We start from the raw sequence: 17807 nt of genomic DNA on the forward strand, positions 1-17807 counted from the left end.
GAAGCTGGATGGACCGGTTTAATGGATTAAGCTACTTAAGAAAATTTAAGAAGACGCACCAGTTAATATGTATTCCGCCCTTGCTTGGTTGGTAACAGGCTGGTGTTTTTGATTTCCCTAGCAGGGTTCCTCCCCTGATCGGAAGTGATAAGCCAGACAGCCGTTCATTTGCTGAGGTGTGATGGGAGATTGTGGTTAATGGAGTGAACCGGAGAGGCCCTTGCGTCCCTAGAGAGCAGGAGGCAGGTCAGATTCCTGGCCCCCTGGAGATGACTTTCTCCTGTTTCGGGGGAAGGTGGGACCAGCGGTGTCGGTGTCGAGCGGAGGCAGGAAGTGTCATCCCGGGTCTGAGAACCTGGGATCCTCTGGCTAGCTTCCGTGCTGCCTTTTTGACCGCCTGGTAGATCTCTGGGTCCTAAGTCTCCCTGTATTGAACAAGGAGGAACTACCTTCGGTATCTGGCTTGGAGGGATGTTTTCAGTCCTATAGTGGAGGAGCTCTGTGTAAATCCCAGGTATTATTTTTAAATGCTGAAGAATGTATCTAGGACAGGCAGATGGTGAGTGTTTGCCTCCATGGGGACTGGGTGTGTGTCCTCAGAAGTAGGAATAGTAAGTTGAGAGCTAAAAAGGAACTTGGATGTCATCTGTTACTGCCTTATTCTACACACGGGGACACTGAGGCTCATGGACACAGAGCAGCTCCCTCCGATCCTGATGAACCCCACGTACCTTTCTCTTTTCATCTGTGTCCTAACCACGCTGTTCTGAGGAGTTGGTTCATGTTTATGATTTTGCTGCTGCTAAGGAGTCCTAGGGATCATCCAAGAAAGGCTACTTCTTTCTTTTTTTTATTTGTTTGTTTAGAGAGAACACAAGGGGAAAGGGGCAGAGAGAGAGAGAGAGAGAGGACAGAGAATCCCAAGCAGGATCCATACTGCAGAACCCGATGTGGGCCTCGAACTCACAAGCCGCAAGATCATGATCTTAGTCGAAATCAAGAGTCGGATGCTTAACCAACTGAGCTCCCTAGATGCCCCGAAGGGCTACTTATTTCTTTAGGAATTACCTAACCGAGACTGTTGTGTGTTAGAAGATACAAAGCCAGAGTCACATTGTGAGCTCCGTAACTATGTTCTCAGAACCCAGCGTCTGTCCCCAGAGTCTACATTTTTGCACCTGGGTGACATGTACTCTTAGCCAGCCAGCCCCGCTTGTCCAGGCTGTGCCCTTTCTAGGGAGGCAGGTAGAGAAAAGGGACAGTACCAGCTCTGTGAGGAGAGTCCGGGAGAATGTATGGAGGGCAGGAAGGAGGAACATACCAGTGCTATTTCTTGAGCCCCACGTATCTGCCAAGTACTCTTAACTATATTTACTTTGTCTCTTTATCTGTGTATAGATATTATATCTCTATCCCTCAGCAACCCTGCCCAGAAGGTGGACTTACCCCAGGTTTGTGAGTGGACAGTTTTAGCTCAGAGACGGTAACTCAGTTGTCTGAAGTCACACAGCTATAGAGAAGCAGGCATTTGGCAGTTGTGATTGGGTGTGCCAGATCATTGCTGGGCCCCTTTACTTGGCCTCCTTGAGGAGGGGTGAGGGGGCAGATGGTACGGGCTATTCTGAGATGGACAGATTACCGAGGCTTTGCCCACCCTGACGTCTCAGGGAGTTCATATTTAAAAAAATATCTGCCCTTCTGGCTAGGCCTTGCTATTTTTGTTTTCGGAATGTCACGGCTTAATGAGTTGGGTGGGTAAATCTATCTTATGAGATGTGTTTATTTTTTCCTCCACAATTTGCTTCTACTCTGCAACTGTTGCTGCCTTTCAGAAAATGAAAAGAGCTCATAATAGGACCGAATTTCCCAGATGGATGTCCTTGCATTTGCTCTTTTTTTTCCCCAGCGTGAATAACTTGCCCCCTTTTATCTCTCATCCTTTTATAGTTGATGGGGTTTTTGAAGCTAGGATATCAGTGGTAAATGGTTCCATATGTCTTTCAGAGATTTTCTCAAATATTAGCATATTTTTTTGTTCTTTATAATAAATTTTATTAATGAAACATTTTTTAAGGGATGGGGAAGAGGACCAAGAATAACACGAAGGAAGCCTGTGTGCCTTCCACCCGGCCCCCTTGAATTCTGATATTTGGTCATGCTTGCTTCAGATTGTTTCAAAGAAAGAAATCTTATGTTTGCAGTTCATTGTGTCCCCTCTGATCCCATTCGCCAGACGGTGACCACGCTCCTGAATTTGCTATTTTTCTTTTCCTGTACAATGAAAAAAGAAATACTTTTGCATTTGTATCTACCCGTGAAAGTCTTCTAGTCTTCAGGCTTGACTTCAGTGATATTCTGCAACCTGCTCTTTCTTCACTGAGCATTGGGTTTCTCAGAATTGACCCGTGTGGATCCATGCCACCTCAGCTGATTAAGTTGAAGCCTTGGGTGCTGTTCCATCGTGTGGATGCAACCCTATTTTTCATCCATCCTGCTTTTGCTGAACATTGAGTTTGTCTTGCAATTTTCTATGCTAGTGGTACCAGCTGGGAACGTGCTCCTGCTGTTGTCTCTTGTGCGTTTCTCCCCGTGCCTGGGGTGTGCACCAGAAGATGATGGGCAGGTCAAAGGGTAGGAGCATCTGCGGGGTCACTAGGAGCTCCCAGGTCGTCGCTCCGAGTTCCTCCATCACGTGCAGCATGCGTTCCTGTTGCATCACATCGTCTCGCTACTTGAGAATGTCAGACTCCACCTTTTTGCAAGTCTGATGGGTGCGAAGGAGAACTTTCTTGTTTCGTGAATTATGTTTTGATTACAAGTGAGACTGAGGACATCTGAAGTGATTGTTTGATATTTCTCGTCAGTGAAAGCACCTGTTCATACATTCTGTCCAGTTTTCTGTGGGATGGCTTGTGTTTTCTCATACAGTCTTGTAGGAAAATCCTGGGTAGTGAGCTCTGTGGGTCCTAAATGTGGCAGATACAGCCTTTCAGTTAGTGGCTTACCTTTTAGGTTTGTTTGTGGTATCTTTTGATGAGCAGGAATTTTACGCTTTAGTGTGGTTGTATTTCTCAATCTTTATGGTCTATGCTTTTTTTTTTTTTTTTTTGAGTCTTATTTCGGAAATCCTTCCTTATCCTGAGCTCGTAAAGATAGCTTTTCGGCCTAATTGAAGCTTATTTTGTTTTTCTGGCCTTATTCCTTGGTTTGGTTTGGGATTTTCCATACGTGCCCTGCCTGGGTGTCTCTGTGTGGAGTGTAATACAGGTAATACAGGCTGCAGAATGGTTCCCAGTGACTGTAGGGATTATTGCAGCCATCTCCGGGCAGATAGGGTTGAGCTGAACTTGGGGTCAGAGCAAACTCCTTCTTCTTGACCCTGTGGCTGTTTCTGAGACGTGCTTAAGTGCAGGGTTGATGGCCCTTTCTTAAGCCTGGCTTATCTGCGGGCCTGATAAAAATTGGTCATAAAGCCATCCCCTTTCTTGTACTTAGTTTAGCTGCACTGCCTGATTCTCACTTTCTGCTGCTGCTGATTGAAGCTGAAAGGACAGAAGGGGCATGTGGGGGACAGCTCCTGCCCCAGGTTCTCCCCCGGGCCTGACACCCTGGGCCTGGTGTGCAGCCAGCCCTTGGCAAGGGCTCTGGTGTGTGCACAAGTTCATCTGGTGGTTCTTCGCTTCTGTTGTTTTCCTCCTGGGTGCTCAGACGTGTTCTACAGACCCGATGTCATTTATCCATTGCATTTTGCACGGAAATCTGAATGGGTTCAAGTAGGGTTTGGGTAAAGTCATAAAACTTGAGAATGTCCCAGCTGGAAGGGTCCCGATGCATCATCCCTCTTTCAGTCAGTAAGCACTTCCTGAGTGTCTGCTGGGTGTCTGGAACCTTGCTAGTTGCTGAACACACGGGGAGCAGGACAGCCAAGGTCTGCGCCCTCATGGTTTTGGGGAGCAGCCATTGAACCACAGGGATCATTTCAGATCCTGAAAGTGGTGGGGATGTGGGATAGAGAGGAAGTGTCTTTGGATGATGCCCCCTAAGGTCATTTTGTTATTTTGAATAGACCTGCCATCTTCTAGCTTAGGAGTCCGTAAACTGTGCCCCATGGGCCAGAGCCAGCCCACTGAAGTCACCTAGCTAAGAAGGGTTTTAACATTTTTAAATGGTGAAAAAAATTAAACATTTGCGATAGATTTTGATGATAGGGAACACTAACCTTGAACCTTATCAAGTACAGTGTTACCTGCCCCCTCTCCCACCACCACCCCCCACCCCGTAATTCTATTCTTCTCATTAGTAGACCTGTATTATGAAAAATTGTTCTCAATAATGATCATGTGTTGAATTTTACCAATGCATATTTTGTGGAACATTTTTTCTCTCCTTTTATAGAAGTACCTGTCTTTAAAAACATTTTTTTAAATGTTTATTTATTTTTGAGAGAGATATAGAGCAGAAGCAGGGGAGGGGCAGGGAGAGAGGAAGACCCAGAATCTGAAACAGGCTCCAGGCTCTGGGCTGTCGGCACAGAGCCCAACACGGAGCTCGAACCCATGAACTGTGAGATCATGACCTGAGCTGAAGTCTGACGCTTAACCTACTGAGCCACCCAGTTGCCCCAGTACCTTTCTATCTTTAATTTGGCTTCCTGTCTTGCACAGCCTAAAATATGTACTACCTGGTCCCAAAAGTTGCTAGCTGTGTGACTTTGGGCAGGTTGCTTCTTGAGTCTCTGTTTTCCTCAACTGCAAAATGGGCATGGCTGCCTAGTGCATGGGGCTGTTGTGAAGGACAAGAACTGATATGTTAAAGTCCTGTCATGTGTTGAGAGCTGCAGCAGATGTTAGATCATCCCTAGGGGAAGATCAATAATAATCAATTCCTTAAGGGCTGTTAAAGGGAGGGTCGTGAGGGAGGGGGAGCAGGGTGGGGCTCCGTGCCCACCCCTGAGGGTCAGCATCATGAGGAACAGCCCCCTCCAGCATTGCCACCCAGCCCCCTGAGCTGTGGACCGCGGACCTTGCAAGGGCTGCATCCCGAAGGCTCTGCAAATCCCCACGACGTTAACGCTCTTCCTACATAATTTTCCCCATGAAATGCGATGAAGCATAACTAAAAAATGTAAGTAACAGCTTCAGGCCCTTAATGAGGCTATAAATACAGGGCAGAAATAATTTCGAAAGCCATTTCCTGGTGAAGAACTGTCCCTTTCGTAGACCTCTTCACTTTCGCTTTGCTTGGCCCATCAATACTAGCCATTGGCTTTCTTTGCCAACTCATTTTAGGGAGGAAACAGAGCATTGATCATCTTGTAGCGGTTGCCGTTTTGCATTTCATGGCAAAAGCAAACAAGAAACCTGCGTGGAGCGCAGAGGCTGCACGGACAGCGAGGCTCACTCCCTGCTTAGGAGACTTGCTCCATCCGTCAGCTGTTCCTGCAGCAACACTCTCTTCCTTCAGTGTCGGTGTGAGCAGGATACCCTGTACGTGTAAACATGGAGTCTGTGTAAATATGGAGTGTGTGAATGCCAAGGCTCAGCAGTCCCGGGCTCAACCTGTGAGGCGTTTTATGCCTTCTCACCCATTTCCCTGGGCTGTATCTTCCTTGAACGGATGGGTAAACGGGGTTTGGGGCCCCTGGAATGTTCTCCCAGGGAGGAGCTGTGTGCAGAGTTTAGACAGAAGTAGAGGCCTGGCTGTGCATAGGTACTTGGAGCCAGAGGCACAGCCTCCCTCCGGGCTCACACATCCCCCTGTGACCGCTCCCTTTTGATGGCAGCCAGAACGTTCCCCAAAGCAGAGCTCAGCAGGAAGCAGTTTGGTGAGAACTGAACGGATCGGGGTTGTGCTTGGGACAGATGTCTCTGGTTCCGTCTGACACGGATGCTACCACGCAGAGCAGTCTGGGGTCCGAGGGGCTTTTAGGGACTTTCCAGGGATGCTCGCAAACGAGTCCTTGCAGACCAGCCCACTTGGTGCTGTACATGTGCCCGTGCATGGAACGTGTGTGTCGAAGAAGCGAGTTCAAAGGGAAAACAGACGGTGGCTTCCATCGGCTTATAGCGTTATGTTTGTTGGCACCAGGCAGTGGGAGGAGGTGTGTTAATTCTCCAGGGAGGGTTTTAGGGTAGCTCTGTTTGAGCGCTGAAAAACAGAACGCCAGGCTGTCGGCACGTACGTGGGCATGTCTTGCTTTGTTGTTCCTTGAGCCTGCACATGGGATTGTCGGGAGGCGAGGGATGAAAACAGAGGCGACTGGACAGAAATTGGGAAGGAGGGCCTGTCGATAGTTTGCAGATGTCGGTTCTGCATCGCGTCATGACAAGGAGTGTCCTGGCGGAGAGCGGCAGAGTGAGAGAGGAGCGTGTGGGGGCCTCTGGCGGGGAGAATGGGTTTCCCATTTCTCAGCTGGAAAAGTCAACATCACTCACTGCACGCGTTCCAGAAGGACAGTTTGGGAGGACGCAGCAGCTGTCTGTGTTTCTGCTGTTGCTCCGGGTGTGGCTCCCTCATCCGGGATAAATTCGTGGATGCCAGAACTTTTGGGAGAAGCTGCTGCTCGCTGTTTGCCTTTGCCTGTTGGGGGAGGACTTGGAATTTTTTTTTTTTCCCTTGGTGCAGATGGTATAGTTATTTTAAGTAAGTGATGTGCTGCAGTGAACATGGGCAACTCTTTTCATTTTTCAGCTTAATGAAAAAAAGAAAAGGGGGAAGGAAAAACCCCAGCTAGCCAACTGCGTGCTAATGCTTGTCTTTTTTGGATTCTAAATGTGTCCCAAGGCACTGAGATGGGATAAATATTTCAGCCACTAGAAAGTCCTGCTGTCGGGCTGAAAAGATTTCTTACCTCTTTTAAAGCAGACGGGGTAGTAATTTACGTGCACAAATCCAGACGCCCCCACGTCCCTTATTTTCAACTATGTATGTATAGATCCCACTGCCTTTCATGGGGATGAAGCAGGGAGGGGATGGAACTTTGCGAGGAAGAGTATGCAGGGTGGGAATAAACCATAAGCGAATGCTTGGCTGTCCTCTTAGACAAGCCATGCATGTCTGTTGGGCCCTTAATCACCTCTTCGAAGACCCTGGCTCCCAATACACATTCTGAGGTACTAAGGGATAAGGCTTCAACATATTAAATTTTGGGGCGGTGAATGGGGGGCACAATTCAACCTGTCTCACCAGGTGAAAGGTGGGTGGAAGAATCAGTGTCCGTAAGTAGCAATGTATGGGGGCCTCCGTGCAGGGAAGACATTCATATTCTAGGAAACGAGGTTGCAAAGGTAGGCAGGGGCTGATCACGACAGGCCTTGTAAACCGTGGCACGAGTCTTAGATTTACTCATAAGGGCACTGAGAAGCCATCAGTAGCATTTTAAAATCTCACTGCTGTGAGGGGACAGAACCTGGGGGGCATGGGAAAAGCAGGTTGGGGGGTTGGTTTTCCCAGACTTCCTCAAGGACTTCCTTGGCACTACAGACGTTTCGGGCTGGATACTTCCGTGTGGTGAGGGGTGGCATTCCCAGCCTTGATTCTCTAGAGGCCGCCACCAAAAATGTCTCCCGGACATCACCATGTGTGCCCCAGGTGGGCACAATTGTCCCCTGTTGGGAACCACTGGTTTAAAATAATTTTGTTTTAATGTTTATTTATTTTTGAGAGAGAGAAAGGGAGAGAGAGAGAGAGGGGTAGGGGCAGAAAGAGAGAGGGAGACCCAGAATCCAAAGCAGGCTCCAGGCTCCAAGCTATCAGCACAGAGCCCAATGTGGGGCTTGAACCCATGAACCGTGAGATCCCGACCTGAACCAGAGTCGGATGCTTAACTGACTAAGCCATCCAGGCGCCCCAAGAACCATTGGTTTAGATGGGATCGTTCCAGTTTAATAAAAGCGCACTGGATGGGTTTCAGGAAGATTTTTGAAGACAAAGCCTACAGGATTTAACTTCTCTTTGCCTTGGTTTCTCCTCACGCTTTTGAGGTTGGTGATCTTGTCCCTTCCCTGAAGCACAAGGCTCCGTGCCATCTGCGTTTATAATGGAGTTGCTCAGGAGCTCACAAAGAGCGCTCCTCTGTGTTAGCCTTTGCTGGGCCCGGGGATCCCTGGTCCTGCCGGTGAAGCACCTCAAGCCTATGCTGGCAGGGCCACCTGTGTATGACGGATGTGGTACTTGGTCTTTGTGCCGTGCCCTTTCACTTGTCAGAGCCTTGCATGCCCAGCCTGTCGACTGACTCTCAGAGCAAGCACTCTGGAATCCAATCTGGCCCATTTTCTGGCTCTGGAAATCTGTTTATCCGAACAGGATTTCACAGTTGCAGTGACTTTTCTAGGGGGCTTGCCTTCGAGGAGGCAGCTCTACAGAGGCATATGTGGGTGATTTCCAAACAAAACAGAGTGACAGTTGCCTTCTGGAGCCCGGAGGAATTCCCTGGGAGCTTGCTGGTGAAGCCCAGAGCAGTTGTAAGGAAACAGCTGGAATGGGTGGGCGGTCTGGGTTGTGCCTTCCGTGGCTGGCTGGGATCCAGCACCTGACTGCCCTTCTGGGCTTCTCTCCTGTGATTCCCCTTGTCCTGTGACTGCGCTCACCCAGAGGTGTTGAATCGGTTTCATGCTTTTCTCTGGGTTGCTGGAGGCTTTCTGGAGTCTGGTCTTGAGAGGGATTCTTTTACTGAGTGTGGGCTCAGTGGACAGGGCACCATGTCTGGTAACGGCTGACCCAGGGGTGGGATAAGGAAATAGCGACACAATATGTCTGCAATTCCTGACGGTCAGAGCCGTGAGGGTTTTTTATTCTATACCCTTCAGTGCCCTGGGCTGAACCTTCCTGTGCTCTTCAGGCCTGAAGGGCCTTATGTTCTATCTCTCTGTGTATTAGCATGCACTGTAAATGCCACTTCTTCCCTGGAACCTTCTGTAACATGTTAAAACTTGACTTTACCTTAAGAACGTTGGGAACCCATTCAGTGGCTTTTTAAAGTGAGAAAGAGTCACGATCGATTTGCCCTTTAGAAAGATCCTGCTGGCCACAGAGGCGTGGCGGGGAGGCGGGGAGGCGAGGAGGCCAGGCTGGGAGACTGGGAGCAAGGTTGGTGCGAGGTGGCGATCCCTTGGGCTGGAGTCAGGCCTGTGGCATTGAGACTGGCGTGCAGGGCTCAGCTGTTGGCCCTCCAAAGGGGATGATGGAGCGAGGAGGGGTCAAGAGAGATGTTCAGGATACTAGTGTGGGGAGTAAGGCAGGGCGAGGCCCTTCACTGTAGCCGTTGTTATGGAATTCTTCAGCGACCTACAAAAGTTCGTTTCCAGGAGGGAGATGTGCACGCATGTTACTCAGTGTGGCGGGGTGGATGGTCTGCGAGGAAAATCCACGGCCGATGTGGTGCTGCCTGCCTAGGGCTGCGTCCTTTCCAATTTCTTGTTGCCTGTTTGTTCCACTTGTAAAATACTTTTAGTGCCATCCCAGTAGTGCTGGAGCTGCCACAGCAGAGTAAGGGCTCATTTCTGCTGGGAAAAGTCAGGGAACAGTTCAGACAGAGAGTTACATACATGTTGTGTGCAAAAGGGTACGCAGGGGTTTCCTAGGACACTCATGGGTCGAAGGGCATTCCGGGTAAAATTAAGAAGCTACGTAAAGGCTAGCGGCATGAAAAAGAGGTCACGTCCGGGATCTGGAGTGAGATGCTTCTCTTTGGCAAAGCTTGTGAAAGAGGGTCCTTGGCCCTGCTGTCTTCCTCTTGCTCCCAGGCAGGTCTGGACACCCCTCTTTCTCTGCACATGGCAGTAAGACCACTGGCATAGCCTCATGCCTTCCTGGGCTGCAGGGAGGAGCCCCACCTTTCATCTCTGCATCCTTAGGACCTACACAAGTGTCTGGTCACAGATGTTCGATGAATGGCTTATTGAAGATTCAGAGAGGACCCCTGGAGGGCCTGGTCTTTTTTTCTCCTTTTCCCCTAAAACAACGTTACTTCCAGATGGCTCCTTATCTCCTGGCTGCTGAACACACTGGCTCAGACTGATGAGATTCATTAGATTCTGGCTCCCTTGAAAATCTGTCCCCAGGGTCCATTGGTGGATGAATTCAACAGCCCCGTCCCCATGAAGAGCCTTTGCTCTTCCCTGTTTGCTGTCCAGCCTAAGACTTGGCCTTTTCTCATCAGGGCCTCAGCATTTGGTGACTGTGCTCGGACTGTGCCCTGGAATCTAAACCCTGGGGCTTCATTCTAAACCTCCAGGAGTTCTTGGCAAATAGTTCAGTGACCTTGGTGCCCTGAGTTCAAGTTTCAGTTTGTCCTTTCCTCCCCATATGACCATAGGTGGGTTTGTGGGCTAAAGTGAGATGGTCTCCCGGTGTTCCTGCTGACAGGCCCAGGTTCAAATATCTGGTGATTGTAGGGCCACGGGGTCTGAGGCCCGGAAGGAGCCCATGATTCCTGCAGTTGGACGGATTGGGAGTCCAGAGCTCACTCCTGTCCTGGAACTTTCATTTTTAGCCACAGCTGATGGCCTGGAAAGAATTTGGGTTTTACAACCAACCTTTTTTTTTTTTAATTTTTATTTCTTTTTCTTTAAATTTTTTTTTTTTTTTTTTTTTTTTTTTTAGAAAGAGAGCAGGGGAGAGGGGCAGTGGGAGAGGGAGAGAGAGAATCTCAAGCAGGTTCTGTGCTCAGTGCAGAGCCTGATGCTGGGCTCTATCCCATGACCCTGGGATCATGACCTGAGCAGAGATCAAGGGTCGGACACTCAACCAAACTGAGCCACCTAGGTGCCCCACGACCAAGCTTTTTGACAGAGAAAGAAGAAAGTCAGTGAACATCAGTTGTGTGCCAAGCACTTTCTACAGGCTTTCCCTGTATTTTTCCATTTAGTTCTCTTAGAATCTCCAGGGTGGGGGTTGGGTGGATTATTGGTCCATTTTGCAGATGAGGAAACTGAAGCCCAGGGAAGTAACGTTGCCTACCGGAAGTCTCACATATGTGAGCCATGTCGAACAAGAGCCCCATCGGTTGTGGGGGCTCGCGTCCCTGCCGCCTCCGCCTGTCTCATGTCCCCGTCCCCTCTCTCTTCTGCAGAGAGCCAGCTGCTCCCTGGAAACAACTTCACCAATGAGTGCAACATTCCAGGCAACTTCATGTGCAGCAACGGGCGGTGCATCCCCGGCGCTTGGCAGTGTGACGGGCTGCCCGACTGCTTCGACAAGAGTGATGAGAAGGAGTGCCGTGAGTGGCCTGGCCTCTTGCTGGGGTGGGGGTGGGGGAGATCCTGGGGCAGAGGGGAGGAGGGCCTGATCCGGCTCAGACCCTGAACACCCCACGTGCTGCAAGCTGGTGCGTTTGTTTGGGCCTCCGGCCAGCCGCCCTGCCCTCTCCACTCCGCAGCTGTGCCTGGGAGCAGCGAGGTCTGTGCAGAGACAGGAGTCTTGGTGGGGACAGAGTCACAGTCTCAGGAGAACAGAGGTCCCTTCCAGCAGGCTCTACTAAACCCCACCCTGAGGCACTGCTTTTTGCATTCCATGTGAGGACTCCGAGACTCCCAGAGGTTACATGGCTGCGGTGTCCCCCCAGCGAGCAAGCAGCAGATCTGGATTTGAATTCAGGGCTGCCTGCCTGACCCCAAGGCCCCGGCTGGTGATCATCTTTCCCATCTCGTACATGGTGGAATGTTCTTAGTGACTAAATACGGTGTAGCGTCATGCCAAGTATACAGCCCAGGGCTGGTGGTGACTAGACGGCAATTTGCTCTTGTCGGCCCTTCTCTCTGCTAATATGGCGTGGGCAAATGGGGGTGGTTCTTTCTTACCCTCTCCCCCGCCTTCTCCTTCTTCGGCCTCTTTCCTATTTTGTGCCCTCGAAATCTGCAGACGTGAGTCGAGGGCGTCCGGGGTGCTGGACGATCACGCTCCCCGCCCCGTGGAGTGCCTTTCTCTTCCATGGTGTGGCACCGCAGAGTGAGCTCGGCCGTGGCACCCTGGCAGGCAGGAAGCACACCTGAGGAGCGCTGGGCCTAAGGGTGTTCTAATGGGTCACTGCCTTGGGACCACACAGCTGGCTGGACACTGGTTCTTGGCTTGTCTGTGGGCTTCAGGCACCAGGCCACAGGGCCTCACTGACAGGAGAACCGTGTGTTCTGGCTCCGAATCTTCCAGAGAGGGCTCTGGAAGCCAGCCGAGGAAATGGCTGAGAGATGATAATTTGAACTTTGCCGTGGCTGTTACTGGGATTTGACGCACGGGAAGAAGAACTGGGTTTGGAGCCCAGTCTGGAGCCAGCACGCCCCCACCTTCATGATGCTCTCCCTCAGACAGGCTGCTCGCTCAGAGATTGGCCCCTTGTCTGTCCCAGGGCTCCAGGATCCCCCACCTGCCTGCTCCCACTCCCCAGGGAAGGTTTGGGAGGGGGTGGGTTAGGAATATGTTGTGTTTATTCCACGTGTGGGGGGAATATTCATTTTGCTTGTTGCAGGTGACTGTTTTTCTAAATGGACCAGCATACGTAAGGCGTTTTCATTTTTCAGAGTTTTAAACACAGTATTAATAATGTCTATTTCAGCTTTCTCTGTTTCTTGGTTTTTAAAATTGCTACAAACGTAACGTTTGTAATTTGAGTTACATATGTGATTGTATGGGTGAACTCTACAGTCTGTCCAGTTTTGGGGTGCCTGGGTGGCTCAGTCGGTTAAGCATCTGACTTCAGCTCAGGTCATGATCTCACAGTTCATCGGTTCGAGCCCTGCATTGGGCTCTGTGCTGACAGCTCAGAGCCTGGAACCTGCTTTTGATTCTGTCTCCCTTTCTCTCTGCCCCTCCCCAACTTGTGCTCTGTCTGTCTCTCTCTCAGAAATAAATAAACATTAAAAAAAAAGAATTTAGAATCTGTCCAGTTTTGAGCATTATTAAAACTACACAAATATGTGGAATGACCATTTTCAGAATATGGTATGTATTTGAACTCTGGTTAACACAGATTGTCTTTAGCTGAGCTGGGACTATTTAGCACCGGGTCCGTTTATGAAAGAATACACGGTTTGGAGTTGAGACTTAAGTTTTATTTCCAGCTTTGTCAATAGAAGCTGTGTAATGTTAGGAGATTCTGTTTCTTGTGTCAGTCCAGTTCCATGATTTCAGAATTCATGCACAAACTGGAAAAGGTGATGGAAAGAGAATTAAAAAACAAAAAAAATGCCCAGCAGCTGCCTGGTGCTATTTAGTTTGGTTTGGAACAGGCTTGTTTTGGCTGTTCTCATTTTTGTCTCCTCATTTCCTACCCTTAACCCCCAAGCGTAGTAAGGACTTGATTGGCATTTACTTAGTGTTTTGATCAAAACATAATTTCAGGGGCGCCTGGGTGGCTCAGTCAGTTAAGCATCTGACTCTTGATTTTGGCTCAGGTAAGTGAGACATTTAGTAGAATTTAGTAGACATTTGTAGAATTCACGAACAGATAAATATTAAAGATGCAGAATTAGGAATGGTTGAACTGAGAAATTTGAATTAATATATGGTGATGAATTAAAAAGAACACAATGATAAATATTTTAAAACAAAAAAATCTCTATGTAATGGCATATCATCATCTTTTTTTTTTTTCCTTATCCAGTCATTCAGCAAATACTAACATGTAAGTCCCAGGGATATGAGTCAATAAAACAAAAATAACCCAAAAAAAAAAAAAAAAAAAAAAATCTCAGGGTTGGTGAGACCAAGTCCCCCGTCAGGCTCTGCACTGATAGTGTGGAGCCTGCTTGGGATCCTCTCTCCCCATCTCTGTGCCCCGTTTCCACTTGTGTGCACTCTCTCTCTCAAAATAAATATTAAAAAAAAGACCCAAAAGCCCCACAATTAAAAAAAAAAAGTGTATGCACAAACACACCCATTAAAGAATCTCTCCTCGGTTGACCTTCTTTTTTTTCCTTTTTGTCTTTAAGTTATAAAAACAGAGCATTAAAAAGCTTAGGTAATAGAGGGAAGGAAAAGAGGTCGCTTTTCTAAAACAAATTCTACTTGCCTTTTGAATCTCTTACGTATTCCTTCCCAGTCTAGGACCTGATTGGTCTGAGCACTGGGGAAAGACTGTGCAAATCCCTCGGCCCAGATCACATGCTCTGTGATCTTAGAGAAGGTACCAGGATATTCTAGACGTTAGCCACTGGGAAGATTGAGTGAGAAGTCCCTAACCTCATGGTGCTTCAGTTTCCTCCTCTCCAAAATGAAAAGAATAAGGCTTCTGGTAAGCATTGTTGTGAAGCTTAAATGCACCTTAAGCACACAGCACAGTGCCTGGGCGTAGTAAGTGGCTTGTAAACATTAGCTACTATTGGTCAGTCTCCACAAACTGTTTTATACAGACGTCGTCATGGCGATGGGTGATTGAGTAACCCATTTGTTTCTACTTCATATGAGAGACCCTTTGCCACGTGACCATATTTAGCCTTCACGGTTGTTGTTTTGTGAGGTTGCTCACTGGTGCATCAAGTTGGTACCGTGTAATCTAACCACTCCTCTCTGGTGGGGTGTTCACACGTTTGGGGTCAGTTAAGGAACTTATCCATACCCGGAGGACAGCGTGCACAATGATTTCAGCTAGAGCCAGCTGAGGTCGGCCAGGCCGAGGTCTTCAACTGCACCGTCTGTCCAAGGGCACCTGGAGAGTGGCTCCCGTAGAATTCGTGCCACTTCGTGTCCTTTCTTTGATTCTTTGGAACAACGTGGTACTTCCCGGGAGGATAGTGAAGGTGCCTGATTTCCTCACCTCGGAGAGCTGATTGCCTCAAGTATCCTGTGAAATAGCTTTGCCATTTACAAGGTTGTACACTTAAAAAAAGAGAGTTCTTGCCCCTTCCAAAGGGTGAGAGAAGAGTCCAGAGAGCTGTGTCGTGGTGGGATATGATGCAGTGAGAGGCTATTCTGTACCCACGGCAGAGGAGAGGTTTTTCATAAGACGGGAAGAAACTTTTTTTCATTGTAAACATAATAAAAATCACATGCTGTAAAACTTGGAACGGGGAGGAGAAAAACAATGGCATTGCACCTGAAGTCTCAACTCTAACAGAACCACCGTTAGCTTCTTAGAAGTTTTTATTCAAGGTTTTTCCCAGTTGTAATCACTGTGGGAATACAATTTTATATTTTGATCTTTCGAGGTAACATTTAACTTTTTTAACATTTTAATGTATTTTTTTTTCATATTTCTCTATGAGTTTTAATGCCTAGAAAAACAGTCCACTGACTTGGTATGATATAGTTTGTTTACTCCTCATTTGGCATTTGCTTCCAGTTTTTCATTGTTAGAAATAGTGTTCAGTGTTGTGAACATGAGGGTGGATATGACTTTCTCCCTGTTTTGAGAGATTTTCTTAGGCTGAGTTCTCAGAAATGAAATTACTAGGTCAAGGGACAGGAAGCCTTTTTTGGTTCTTGAAACAGATGCCCACTTGTTTTGCTAAAGGTTGCACCAGTGTGCTCTCTCACTGGCAATGTGGGAGAATTCTGGTTTTATTTTAGTCTTGGCAGCATTGAGGAATATCTTTAAAAATATTTTTTCTGGCTAATAGAAAAGTTATATATTTTTATTTTTATTTTTTTTTTTATTATCTAAAGAGGTTGAGTGTTTTCCCAACCCCTATTCACTAGTCTTGTTTCTGACTTGGTGAAATGTCTATTAATGGACCAGAATAAATTTCCACCCGGGTTGAGTCATTAAATTTTCCACCTTGTGAGTCTGGAGAACCTCCTCCTTAGAATTTTGAGAGAAGAGGCTCCTTTTGGGATAGTTTGAGTGAATTTCTGCTTTTGGTTGGTAAAATGACCCAAATGGTCATTTTATCCAAATAATTTTTGGTGGGGGGGGGGTAGTAAAAGGAATAGAGATATTTTAGAAAAACGTAGAAGCCCCATGAAAGCACACATTATTTGGGAGCTTTCTCTAGGTGGCACTATCCCCGGCACTTTGTACTTATTAACCCATTTGATTGTTAGGAGCCTTATGAGGAGAAGACCGTTGTCATTTTCAGATGACGAAACTGAGCCGCAGAGAGATTATGCAGAGCTCGCCTATTGTCCCAGAGAATAAGTGCCCTTCACCTTCCCCATCAGAGACCACCTGTCTGTCTCTCCCTGGATCTGTGTTATTCTGCTCAATCAGATTCTCCTGTATGTTATCACTACTAACCTGCTCTTTTTTTTTCTTTTTTAAAAAATGTTTATTTTAGAGAGAGAGCAGAGGAGGGGCAGAGAGAGAGGGAGACAGAGAATCCCAAGCAGGCTCCATGCTGTGGACAGCACAGAGCCCAAGGCTGGGCTTGAACTCAGGAACTCTGAGATCATGACCCGAGTTGAAATCAAGGGTCGGACACTAAATGACTGAGCCACCCAGGCACCCCTCTACAAACGTGCTTTTTTTAGAAGAGTTAGAAATGTCAATAATGTTCTTCTATGTAAATGATTTCTAAAATGGCCATTAGCGCTATGAGTCTCCGAAAGGAGAGACTGTACTGTAATTACTGCCACAAGCTGTAATAAAGCAGCAGTTCAAATATCTAGAAATATCACACATGACCTGGAATCACGAGCCTTAAGATCTCCTTCCAACTTGGTGTTGGATTTTAGCTGCCATTTATCTGTGTCCTGACCAAATGGGGGAGAGATCTTGGAAGTTTGAGTTCTGTGTCACAAAGTGGTTTTCTTCTTTGATAAATGAAATCGATCGATATCTTTGATGAGGCATGTACAGATTTTCAAATCTCAGGCCCTTTGTGCGTGTGTGTGTGTGTGTGTGTGCATGCACGTGCACGCACATGTAGATGGAGTGGAGAGGAGATGGGGATAAATTCAAGGATCTTGTCAAATGATAAGATTTCTGTGACTCTCCCAAGTCCAGAGACAGAAAAGGACAAAAATGGAACCTGAATTTTATTTGCTTGTACTGTTTCCAACCATTTCTTGAGCACGACTGGTCATTGCTCCTGTGCGATGGCAGAAATCCATGAGAGGGTTGAAAGGGCGAGTTTGGAAAAAGGATCACCAAGAAACATAAAAGGGGGAGGAAAGTAGAGGGTTGGGGGTGGGGACAGAAACTCTTCCTTTCCTTTTGATCGTCTTTCTCATCTTCTGCCTCTGGGTGGCGCCACATGTAATGTTTTCTTGTAAGCCTGATGCTACAGGGCTAGCAGAGAGAGCGCACAAAACTGGAGTCTGAGGTATTATCCTTATCAAACTTCAGCAGTAGTTCAGCTATTCCACCAGGGCCCTCGTACCTGGCTCATGTGCAGAATTCCCCAGAAAGTCGGGACGTGGAAATTTGGATGCAGAGGTACGGACAGGGGGAAGATGGCCGTTTGAAGCCAAGGAGAGAGGCCTGGAAAAGACCCGTGCTCACCAGCCTCAGAAGGAGCCAACCTGCCAATACTTTGGTTTGGGACTTTCGGCCTACTGGACGGTGAGATGATACATTTCTGTCGCGGAGGCCACCAGTGTGGTGGAGGCCACAGCTCTAGCAGACTCATCCAGACATCCACCCAGCTCTCCTTTGTTTTCTAAAATTATTACATGGTGAGTGACAGCCACCCTGCCTACTGTGTAACAGGGTGACATTCACAGGCATCCCACTTCTGCTTCTTTTCTTTAATAATTGGAAAGCAAGAATGTTACTCTTCTAGGTTGAATTGCATCCCCCCCAAAAGATATGTTGAACTCCTGAGCCCCGGTGCCTCAGGATGTGACCTTATTTGGAATTGGGGTGATTGAGGTTGGATTAGTTAAGATGAGGTCGTACTGAAGTAGGGTGTCTTTATAAGAAGACAGCGTGAAGAAAG

At 47.8% G+C, this 17807-nt stretch overlaps 1 protein-coding gene across 3 annotated transcripts in view; it reads left to right on the forward strand.

Annotated features, from left to right (window-relative positions):
* The window catches only part of LDLRAD3 (low density lipoprotein receptor class A domain containing 3), a 263013-nt gene that overhangs the window by 83841 nt on the left and 161365 nt on the right, over positions 1-17807 (forward strand). For 2 of the 3 annotated variants that reach the window (XM_042904205.1, XM_042904203.1), the window contains exon 2: positions 11072-11218. The exons of the other annotated variant lie outside the window; for it this stretch is intronic. In XM_042904205.1, the coding sequence (XP_042760139.1) occupies positions 11131-11218 (88 nt within the window). In that variant the 5' untranslated portion in view covers positions 11072-11130. The remainder of the gene's footprint in view (positions 1-11071; positions 11219-17807) is intronic. 3 annotated transcript variants of the gene reach the window in all.

This window comes from Panthera leo, chromosome D1 (genome assembly GCF_018350215.1).
Source record: "Panthera leo isolate Ple1 chromosome D1, P.leo_Ple1_pat1.1, whole genome shotgun sequence".
In the NCBI taxonomy this organism is placed as follows: Eukaryota; Metazoa; Chordata; class Mammalia; order Carnivora; family Felidae; genus Panthera; species Panthera leo.